General features: G+C 37.8%; 2 protein-coding genes across 2 annotated transcripts; one reads left to right on the top strand and one right to left on the bottom strand.

The window, feature by feature from the left end:
• Positions 1 to 1,917: 1,917 nt before the first annotated feature.
• LOC149026729 (uncharacterized) lies at positions 1,918 to 3,468 on the bottom strand. Its single transcript, XM_089155689.1, has 2 exons — positions 2,636 to 3,468; positions 1,918 to 2,469 (listed from the first exon to the last, which is right to left on the bottom strand). Exons 1-2 carry the CDS (start codon positions 3,210 to 3,212, stop codon positions 2,420 to 2,422), a joined length of 627 nt encoding a protein of 208 aa, XP_089011815.1. The 5' UTR covers positions 3,213 to 3,468; the 3' UTR covers positions 1,918 to 2,419.
• Positions 3,469 to 5,102: 1,634 nt separating this feature from the next.
• Positions 5,103 to 9,746, top strand: LOC149026728 (melanoma-associated antigen G1-like protein). The gene is made up of 8 exons (XM_089155679.1): positions 5,103 to 5,247; positions 6,918 to 6,966; positions 7,054 to 7,297; positions 7,772 to 7,924; positions 8,345 to 8,450; positions 8,582 to 8,696; positions 9,485 to 9,545; positions 9,633 to 9,746. Exons 2-7 carry the CDS (start codon positions 6,919 to 6,921, stop codon positions 9,521 to 9,523), a joined length of 705 nt encoding a protein of 234 aa, XP_089011805.1. The 5' UTR covers positions 5,103 to 5,247; position 6,918; the 3' UTR covers positions 9,524 to 9,545; positions 9,633 to 9,746.
• Positions 9,747 to 11,018: the final 1,272 nt, after the last annotated feature.

Here is an 11,018-nt window from a genome sequence, read left to right as displayed (position 1 = left end):
ATGGTCATACAGTTGTTTTTATTGTTTCACTTGATCTGGAAAAATACAACAATAACAATAAATCTTTTCCCAACTAATTAAATGGGGTTGGCTACATGGATTATTGCCCTCCAATCAGTCATATCTATGCATATCATTTCTCACCACTTATCTTAAAATTATTTTAGGTCTGCCCCTAGTTCTCCTAGTTTATTCAATTTGAATTATATTACTTTTTCGTATAAAGACATTTAAAAGCATATATTGAACATGGTTGTACCACCTCAAATAACTTTCTTGTAACTTGTCACTTATGGGAATTGCAATTCTTTTTTTCATAGTTTTGCCATTCATCCATTTTAGCATTCTCATTTCTATTACATTGAGTTTATTTGTATGATTATTTTTAATAGTTCAGCATTCTATACTATACATCATAGCTAGTTGAAACTAGTATTTTACTATCTCCACTTTTAATACATTTAACATGGTTAAAATATTCACTCTTTTTATCCTTGTTTTAACTATCTTATAAATAAATTTTGGGAAGGTGGTAGCTGAACGGACATGTGAATCTCTTAAATGAACGTTTATAAATATCTATCATCGATTTGGTAAACTAAATCTAAATCGTCAAACAATATTTTTAATTTTTCTCTTTTATTTATGAGTTAGTTTTGTTAACTTTCTATCACCAGTTGTCATTTAAATGACATTAAATTATATAAAAAAATTAATAAAAATAAAAAAAAACAGAGCCTTTAACGTCTATTTGGAAACGATCAGTGAATATTGGGTTAATCATCAATGAATTTGTCGTTTTGGTTATTGAGTTTCTTCCCTACTTCCTTAAAAATCGATTGTGGTGGCTTCTAATATTTCTTCGTCTCTTCCGCTGAAATTTATTGGTTCAAACTATTTGTTGTGAAGGATTCAGTTTTCTTCTCTTCTAAAAGAATATGGTCTCTTCTGCTAACATTGGGTAGGTGTTGTTTTCAAAAGGTATGAAATCAACAGAAAACCTTCAATTCAAGCTTTCAAAACCCCATTAAATTTGTTCAAACCGAATCAAGAACACACTTGAAACACACCATTGCCAAAGAACCCTAGAAAACCTCCTTCCAAAGGGGCGGAGGTTACTTGACTTTATCCGGTAATTATAATTAATTAATTAATTAATTAATTAAAAAAAAAAAACTAGCGATAACCGGTGATGAAAATTATCCGTAAATAGTGGGAAAAATCTTAAACTTTAACGACGTTCAAACTTAATTCTACAAATTTAACGGTAAGATCTCAGCAAATGTTAGTAAAATCAATCTACTCATCCGTTCACCTACAATTTTTTTTAACTGAAGATTGTGGTTTTTGAATTCTTCTTTCTCCGTGGATGTGGACAATTTGTCAAACTATATATATCTCATGTTTGTTCACTGCTTATTCCTCCTCTTGCATGAAGTATGTTTATTGCAAAATAGATGTGCACACTTCACAGAACGTGTGAGTTTAATTGCGTCTAACTTGTAAACCTAAGAGTGAAGAGGGTTTTTTTGTTTTGGCAAAAAAAAAAAAAAGTGAAGAGGGCTGGCCCAATCTTTGACCCATGTAAATGCCAGGCCCAACTAAGCAATAATTGAAAAAAGAAAAGCCTGTCAATGAATCAGATTCAAAATTTTAATTGGGCTGAAGGGTTCTATATAATCTTATCAGGAAAAAAAAAAAAAAAAAAAAAAAAACACAGAATAAAATACATGAAAGAAGCCTTCTTTCTGCAAAATAGGTGGGCGTACAAGGAATTGGTGAGCATCCCTTTTACTTATCCAGCATTCTAACGTGTAAAACCCTAGAGGACCATATTCTTTATCCCATCATATCATATCATAGATTTAAAGGTTGAAAGAATCATATACGCATCAAAATTTTCTTTTTTAAATGCCATTTAACATTGTATTCCTATGTCTGAGAACCCTTTCAGAACAATGTTTCCTTAACGGACTTTCAGAATAATTAGATTATGAATGGAAGTCTCTATCAGACAAATCAAGAAAGCCAGTTGCAGAAAGTGACCTATGGAACTCTTGGCTTGATAGGAAGTCCACTCCATCATGCATGCATGAACGATGGTAAGAACTCATTCACAACCAAGTTTTCGAACAACATGGTGAAGCAATCTTTTAAAGAAATCAACTTTCTTCAATACCTTTTGACTTTTTCTTTTCCTTCTTTCCATCAAGCACTACCTAAAGGTGGGCATGGAACCCTTTTCTACAACTTCTTTCCATGTCAATTAGATACGAAGGAACAAATTAATTAAGCTTTATCAACAGCACCCATTTCAAGTCATACCCAAAACCGGAAAGAAGATATGGCCGGGTTCTCCTTTCCTTCTATCTTTTTCGTTGGTGAACTGTAACATACACCTTTGTTGTTCAATCCAGCACTACATAACAAGGAAGCTTGAGGCAACGATCCACCCCAACAAAATTCTTCCTGCGAAATTAATTAATTCCATTTCAAACTATGATCATCAAGAACAAAGCAAGTATCCAATCTAGTGACGAACAATAAGAGCTTAATTTGCTCTACTGTGCAGTCTTGTAGATCAAATGGAAAAATGAAATACTAAAACATGTATAAATTTAAGAAGAAAACTTACTTGTACAAGTGACGATAGAAGCAGAACTGGAAAGGCTCATCTGGTCGTAGCAGTAGGTGCTGGTATTAACACCATTATTGCACACACACACGAAGTAATTTCTGGGTGGCTCATACCCACAAACTCCACCACTCTTCTCACACGCCTCGCAATTTGTAGCAACAAAGCTGTCCAAGGATCCTAAATCTTCGTTGTACTTGAGAGCCACGCCGTAATCCCATTTGTTGGGATCCGTTGGGCGGTCACCAAGGGACAGAACAGAGGCGTAGCTAGCGCAGCCCAGTGCCTTAAGATCAAGATCTCCCTTGGGGTCGAGATTGGCTGGAGAATAAACACAGCAAGTGTTGGTGGGTGCGAAGAGGTAGAGACCCAGAGAAGCCACGGGAGGGCAGGTATAGATGGAGGCGCAGAGATAGGCGTTTGTGGAGTCGCAGATGGGTAAGCCCTTGACGGTAAGGGAAGAGGAGGTAGGGGGTGGACAAGCGAGAAGGATGAAGACAGATGGGCCGAGCTGGAATGGGCTGAGCCAGTCCAGGCCAAGGTTTGGTGTGGGTTGCATGGCGGTGCAAGTGGACATGTTGGGTGGAGCGATGGTGAGGGTGGAGGTGCCGTAGGAAACAGAGGTGATTGGGTACGTGCCTGTGTGGGTGGTAAGTTGGAGCTCGTCATCGTCACCTGACGCCGATGAGGAGGAGGAGGAGGAGGAGCAGGTAACGTAAGGGTAGAAGCGTGGGGAGCCACAGCCGAAACCGGTGCCCAGAGGGTACTTCACTGTGAGGGAACCACACTTGTCCTGGCAGCTTCTGGTGGCTACCGGGCACCGGAGTTGTAGGAGGATGGGGAATCAGAAGAAGAGGAAGAGAAGGAAAGAGGAGGAACAAATATGGTTTTCCATTGGAATAAATTAACTAACTTGGGTTGTGTTGGATGATGGAGGAAGAGAAGAGACGACAAGGGCACGATGGTTGTCGTCTTCAAGAATTGGGAGGTGAGAAGCTGACGACGGCTATTCTTGCTTCTGAAGATTGTCTCAAACCTGCTTCCCTTCTTTTCATTTAATTTTACATTATACTTTTCGTGTCCAGCCACTCTGTAAAGGTCACAGCGGAGCATCCATTCACTTCAGTTAGCATTGGCTCTTAAGATGCTCTTAAGTGCATTCTCATTGGTGTAGTGCAAGGCCAGTCTGATCAGGCCACGATGCAAGGATGTCTCGCCCTTTCTCTTTAAGGGGAAAAAAAGAAAAAAATATACCTTTCGTTTCTTGTTAATCCATAAAGATAATCATAATATCACATGGAATGGGGAGTGTGTGTATGAAATAATGGAGAGTATTAATGAGACTTAGGGCATTTGCCTTCTCATGTGTTTTACTACATTTATTTTCTAAATAAATGAGAGAATATGTTTACTAAATAAATAAAAAATAAATGAGAGAATAATGGTTAAAAGTGAACCTTTATGAGCTTGTGCAAAGACTAAAGACATTTCAAATGTTGAAGGGTAAAAAAGTAATTTTTGGTTTATAGTCAACAAAAAATTGACTGAGAACTAATAAAGAGTAAAGGATAATTTATCAAGTTGCAAAAAGGAGGCAGTTAGTGATATTCCTCATTTAAGGAGGAAGTCAAGAGTTTTAGTTCAAGTTAAGGGGGGCGCCAACTACCAAGTAAATAACTCAAACATAAATGAGAGAATAATGGTAAAAAAATGCACCTTTACGAGCTTATGCACTTAATTTAGAAGGCACTCACCTTCAAAACACTAACTTCTTTATAAGATGGAGGGATGTTCAGGGGTTACAATCCTATATCTCAAGTCCCTACCAGGTGAGGATCCTAACTCCAAAATGGAAGCCAATGAGTCTCAATTCTCTAGTTGTTAAGGTAGAGGTCCGTGCTTCCAACACTCCTTTTCGTCTTACATTAGGGGGAGATGACTATTGAATTTTCCATTATAGGGAGGTAAGATTGTCGTTTTCTCTCATCATATGGTACAAATCGAAGAATGTACAAGATAGAAAAATGAAAACCATTTAATAAATTAGGTTTTGATATTAAATGGATTTCATTTGGTTAGCGAACTAGGTTTTTTTTTTTTCTTGAGGTTCATCCAGGCCAGCTTGCACACACATTGATTACATCCTCAGAAGGAGTTTTGTCGTTCGCAATGATCGAATCCATGACCTTTCCACTGAAAAGTAATGGATTTGACCACATGGACAACAATGGAGGGTTATTGGAATAATTGAGAGTTGAGACCCCACTTCTTATTAGAGAGGTTGTGGATTCAACCCTTGGAGGTGGCACATGTAATATTCTCAATTTATCATTCCCAATTTATTTATATGTTAAAAGCGCCTTAGTAAAAATAATAAAAATAATAATAATACATACATACATACATACATACATACAATACAATAATAATAATAATCCGTTTCCCTCCAAAAGCAAAATGGCGCGACAATTGTTTTCTACTTCTGTTTGGGCTTGGGTTTGTAAAGTTTGAAAGACGTTGCAGATTTTAGGGTTCTCAAGGAATCGTAAGTTCGAAGCGGTAATCGGGCTGTGCGAGACACGAGAGTAGCAGATTCTGCAATTGCTGATCAGGTCTGATTGCAGCTTATTTTATTTTATATTTTCAAAATAACGTTTCTCCAGATCACTTGTATCCTTGTTAACAAATGGATCCTTCTGAAGTGTTCACTGGGTGGGCTTCCGTGGGGTTTCTCCCGGGATCGGCTCATACTTGTGCTCCCGTCTTCTATCCTGAAAAAACCTAAAACCTAAATCTCCTTCGATAGGGATTTCGTCTCTACTCCCTTGATTTTCTATCGATGGCCTTACTCGGGATCATCATAATGCATTCACAGTACTCACGAGAAATAGGCATAACTTGGATTGTTTTGAGCTTGCACCAATTCTTTTGGGTCGTTCGGTTGCTTGTTGCTGTTGCACATTCAGGCGATGGGGTTATATCAGATTAAGTCCCTATTTTCCAAACAACTTATCCAAAAAGTAATTACATAGCATATTTACAGGGTCCCTGATGTGTCTAATTTGAACCCAGTTGGTTGTTACTAAAATAGTTGATTACAACACTTGTAAGCATAACGTGTTCTTCGAACTCTACTGTTTGTCTATTCAGGCTGTGGGATTTAATGAATTTGGGTAGTTGTTTATCTGAATCGCCAACGAGATTACCTGGTGTCAGTTTGGTACTTAAATTGATTGCTGCTAGATAAATGAGTTTGCTTTTTAACTTGATTCAGATGGAGCTCATTCACTGAGCCAACATGTTTATCGTTTATTTGATTTACTTGATCTGTAGAATAGACAGAATTATATTATTTGTTGCATGTAATAGAGTTCTATTTCCAATATTTTACTGTGATATCTAGTGAAGATTCTTAGTATGATATTTCCATCTTTGTGGACCGGTCAAATTTTTGACATATTTCGCTTGATTGGAAAATCTGTCAGTGAAAATAACATGATTGATTGGAAAATCTGTCAGCGAAAATAACATGTCACTATTGTATAAGTTACTTTGATCTTCAGCTGGTATTCTCCTTATGCCCAGGGAACTGTACTGGGTGCAAGTATTGTTGCAGGGCTAGGAAACAACTGTAGCATCCACATTCTAATTTTGCAAAATAATATAGCCTGCAAACTAATCTCACACTTGTTATCTTGCCTACAAAAGAAATAAGGTTATATTTGGAGAATTACACCATCATCTGAGGTAATGGTTACCAGTTTTTTCGCTTTAGTATTGGTTAGAATGTGCATATAATTTATGAATAAGTTAAATGCATTGCACTATCATGGTTTCTTTTTTGTTGGCTTTGATGAACTCATGATGCATTTGGTATTGTGGTCTTCCCTTAGCAATATCGTGCTCTTGTCATGGTTGGCTAGTGATTGCATGGTATGAGGTGCCTTGTTTGTAGGTGATGTTGTAGAGAAGCATTGTTTTCAAAAGCATTTATGCCATACTATGCATCTTATATCTTGTTTGCTCTAGAGGATGAGGAAGAGGCCAATGAATGTAATTGTGTGCCAGTTGAGGTGTTGGTTCTAGCCTATAGCATCATTAGCATATCATATCCTTCTGTTACTGCTTTGATTTTTCGAGTGTCCTGGTAGACTGATATTTCTTTACCAGGACTTGAAAAGAACCCCCTCTATCTAGCCTGTTTGGATTATGTTTTTTATGGAGCTATTGCTTACCACCATGAGAAGAAAAAAAAATGCTGACTTTACACTTTTTGCATTAGGATGGCAAATTCTCTTGAGGATTACTCTCAATTTGATATCTCCAAAGAGGTTTCTACTGTAACCCATTTCTCTTCATTGATATGGTCTACATGAAAATTCCATTTGTTTGTGGTCTCTGAAATATCCATGCTACAGGAAAAAGATAAACTTGTGGCCGAAGTCATCCGCTATGTCCTCTTCAAAACTTACCAGAGCTCAGGATGCCCAATTAAAAGGGAGGAACTAACTCAGCTTGTAACTAAAAACTATCGGCAAAGGGGTCTTCCTTCGCTGATTATAAATGAGGCAAGAGAGAAGCTCTCAAGCATCTTTGGCTATGACATGAAGGAACTCCAACGTGTTCGTCCATCCACAAATCAGGGCTTATCTTCTCAACAGAGTGTGAAATTATTGCTTCTTTCTGTTCCAGAAGGATATACTTTAGCAGTTTAGCTTATGTTTACACTTTGTCTTACACTTAACACTTTGTTTTAATGTGTAATCATCCAGTAACCCTATCCATCCATGAGTTATTCAAGCCATGAAGTTTATGGATTACCTCTTGATAATTGTGGATTCAAGACCCACCTTATTGTTCATAATTAAAAAAGTGGTTTAACTGATTTAGTTATACGCTCCAGGAAAAAGTTAGTTTAGATGTTTCTTTACTAACAGTATGATTTTTTTTTTTTTTGGGGGGGGTACTGCCTATGACTGGCTAAACGTGTGATGTCGAATAAAGGCTTTTTCACTTACGAACATGCTAAAAATTTCACCTCATTGTCGTAATGTGCTCCAATACTAGACATTTTTTGAATTATTATTATTTAAACATTCGTTGACTCTTTATGGTACCATTAATGAATGTATTCAGGTCTTGTTGATGCGAAATCATATGTTATCATAAGCAAGGTTCCTCCTGAGGTGTACAGAAAACACATTGAAGATACAAAGACTTTTTCATCCTCTGGTTTTACTTTTTCTGTCATCAGCATTGTACATCTTGCTGGGGGAAAAATCTCTGAAGGTATGTTTTCTGAAGGGAGAGCTCTAATTTCTGTGGTTATGGACAAGGTGAAAAGTATACCTTTGATGAAGATACATCCCATGTGTCCAGTGAACCTTTTCACTGGTCACCTTAAACAGATGCATTATAAAAGATAATTACTATCAGTTTGATGGCATTCTCTGACACCTACTACATATCTGACTCTCTAGATATCTGAATGTTCACCATCTTCCCTGATATTTGGTTTATATGTAACAATCTTGGCATCAATAGAAGTTTGTCATTGCCAATAAAAAAGTTATAAAAAATCTCTCTCTCTCTCTCTCTCTCCCCCCCCCCCTCAAATTTAATTTCTATAGCCATATTTGTTCCAGTTGAAACTTACTGGAACTACCTCTTTCTTTATTTGGGGCTGTCCATTTGGAGAAAACATTGCAGAAGATCTAAAGGATCAGTTGAAGCGCATGGGATTACATGATAGTGATGAAAGGCATCCAGTCTTTGGAAACATTAAGCAACAATTGGAGTCTCTTGTCCAGCAAAGGTTAGAGCAAATTCCTTCTTGTACCATGGTAAATGAATGATGTTCACATTTCAAGGAGAATTTCACAGTATGGACAATGGTTTTGCATCTCATTCTGTATCTTATTTCTTTTTTCTTGTTCTTTTTGGTAGATATCTGCAGAAGGATAAAGTCAGTAATGCAGATGGAAATACTGTAGTTTTTGAGCTTGCAGAGAGAGCATTGGATAATTCAGTCATTGAGAATGTGAAAGAATACATAGGACAGGTATACTTGGAAACAGTCTAAGATTTAGTGGTTTTCATTAGTCCATCCAAAGTTGTTATTACTGTGTGTTAATTTGCATTTTAGTGGTCTTTACTTAACAGCTTGACCTATTAGGATAAGCAATTGTAACGTGGTATTGAAGCCAGTAGGTCGGGCTTTATCCTCACTAAGTGCAATGGGTTTGTGTCATGCATTGCTGTGTCCCCATATGTTGTGCACCCTTGGAGCCATGTGCACAGCCCTGTGACCTGCATGTGGGATAGGGAATGCGTGTTGATGTATATTGTTCAGGCCCTTATTTAACAGCTCAAGCTTTTGGGATAAATGGTTGGAACAACATTTCTTTGAAGGGATTACCTTTCACCTCATATTCCGTGTTAGTAACATGGGAAATTCTGTGTTAGGTTGCAATCAAATTATAAGCTGTAGACTTCAATTATTTTTGAAATGGTAACATATATGTACTTTGTACTCAATATTTGTAGAACACATTCAATGTATCCTTGATCACTTCTGAGCAGTGAGGTCCCTTTGCAGATTTGATTGTCAAAAACTTGGCATACTTTGTTCATAAAAATGAATAGGAACAAAAGGAAGAAATAAAGAAAACTGCTTGTTTGTGGTAGGAGGGGATCTGGTGGGAGGTTGGGAAGCAAGTAAAGGAATTAGTTTTTGTTTCTAAAATACCGATGAAATGTGATGCAGTTATTAGACTCCTTCGTATTTTCATTTTCTTCATACTATGCACTACTTCTAGTAAGAAATAATGTTCAAAAATTTGATGGCAGATCATGAAGCAAGATGGTGCCTCTGAAGAAGTTGACTAATACACTTTCTTTGTAACTAAATGTAAGTTATAAAATTCTATCCTACCTTATCACTGGAAAATATAGTATCCTAATGGTCCTTTTTCTGAAACTTGCCTTCTCCATTCAGGTCATTCAGTAGCTTCCATGATCAATTTTCTAGGATGGTGAGAATCCTATTTGCATTTTTACAAGACCCAGTAATTTCTTCATCAAGGAGAACCTTGTATATAACACCCCCCCCCCCCACCCCCACCCAAAAAAAAAAGAAAAGAAAAGAGGGAAGAAGCAGTGCATGGGGCTTGTTTTTCAACAGTGTCTCCTGTTTTTCTGGTACATAATCTGGGCAAGATTGTTATTATCGTTAACGTTGGTTGCATCAACTTCTGGTTTTGATGCTTGAAATAAGATTCTTGCAACAGTTAAGTTTTTTTCTGAACAGAGCTAAAACAAATAGAGGCATGTGATTATGCATGCAGTAAAGATATAATATTATAGATCTGATCAGCTGATGGAACAAAAGAAATTTAAGGTATGTTGATCTAACATCAGTCTCCTTGTGTTATGTCAAATGTGAGCTGTCGATGTGTTTGTATGCCCACCATACAAAGCATATATCCTTATCTTAGCATTTTTGGTCCTAGTGACCTATGAAGAACGCTTGACTAGCAAAGCAATTCCGAATGGGTATGGATGGTTCTTGCACTAATAGGAACAGCTACATCAAATTGGACCAGCTATGAACAGTTCTTGTGCTTGGATCTCTCTCACTTGTAGCAATGCAGGTCCTACATAAGCTAAATGCGAACGTAGAGCGGGATTTGGCAGTCAAATCTGATTTGTTACAGTATTTAAGAGTCCACTTCACAGCAGTGAATCTGGTTAAGCGGGGTGCCCCAATCAGTGTCGTGCTGGCTATGTGGATTAGTGTCAGAAATGACTGAGCATGTCTTGATAGAATGTTCCTTTGGGAAGACAGCGTGGTTTGCCTTAGACTTGGCTCTCAACCCCCCCCCCCCCCTGGTGGAGAGAATCACTTAGATCATTGATTTCTGCATGGTTCAACGTGGTGGAGCTTAAGCCCCTAATGAGTTATGCTGTGAATTACTGGAAAGGGTTCATTCTTGTACTGAGCATTGTGGAAGGCCAGAAATGAACTTATATTTGGATTGCGCCACTGGTATCCTATTGCAGTTGTGCAGCATGCAGCGAAGGGATTTTATGAATTTCAGTCCGCCCAGGTGAATGCTGTGTCGTTGGGTTCTTGCAATACTTCTTAACAGGAGCACTGGGAACCTCCGCAAGGCAATGTCTTGTGTCTGAGTACTGATGCATCTTTGAACTGAGGTATAAGTGGAACTGGGTTTCTGGTGCGAAATAGTGAGGGGGATATTTTGGTTGTAGTGTCTGAGCCCATGGTGCTTACTTTGGTCCTGATGGGGGAACTATCAGCATGAAGGGACGGTATTCTACACAGCATATCTGAGGACTGGCAATTCATAGAGGTTGAAACGGA

Source organism: Hakea prostrata, chromosome 1 (assembly GCF_041222555.1).
Source record: "Hakea prostrata isolate BN-2017 chromosome 1, UWA_Hpros_2, whole genome shotgun sequence".
Taxonomy (NCBI): Eukaryota; Viridiplantae; Streptophyta; class Magnoliopsida; order Proteales; family Proteaceae; genus Hakea; species Hakea prostrata.
The sequence above is the reverse complement of the archived record's forward strand: the minus strand, read 5'-3'. Positions and strand labels throughout refer to the sequence as shown.

Coding starts and splice junctions, on each gene's coding strand:
- LOC149026728 (XM_089155679.1), top strand. CDS start 6,919: ATGGCAAATTCTCTTGAGGATTACTCTCAATTTGATATCTCCAAAGAG. Junction 6,967..7,053: donor AATTTGATATCTCCAAAGAG/GTTTCTACTGTA, acceptor TCCATGCTACAG/GAAAAAGATAAACTTGTGGC. Junction 8,697..9,484: donor TGAAAGAATACATAGGACAG/GTATACTTGGAA, acceptor ATTTGATGGCAG/ATCATGAAGCAAGATGGTGC.
- LOC149026729 (XM_089155689.1), bottom strand. CDS start 3,212: ATGTCCACTTGCACCGCCATGCAACCCACACCAAACCTTGGCCTGGAC. Junction 2,470..2,635: donor TTCTATCGTCACTTGTACAA/GTAAGTTTTCTT, acceptor TTAATTTCGCAG/GAAGAATTTTGTTGGGGTGG.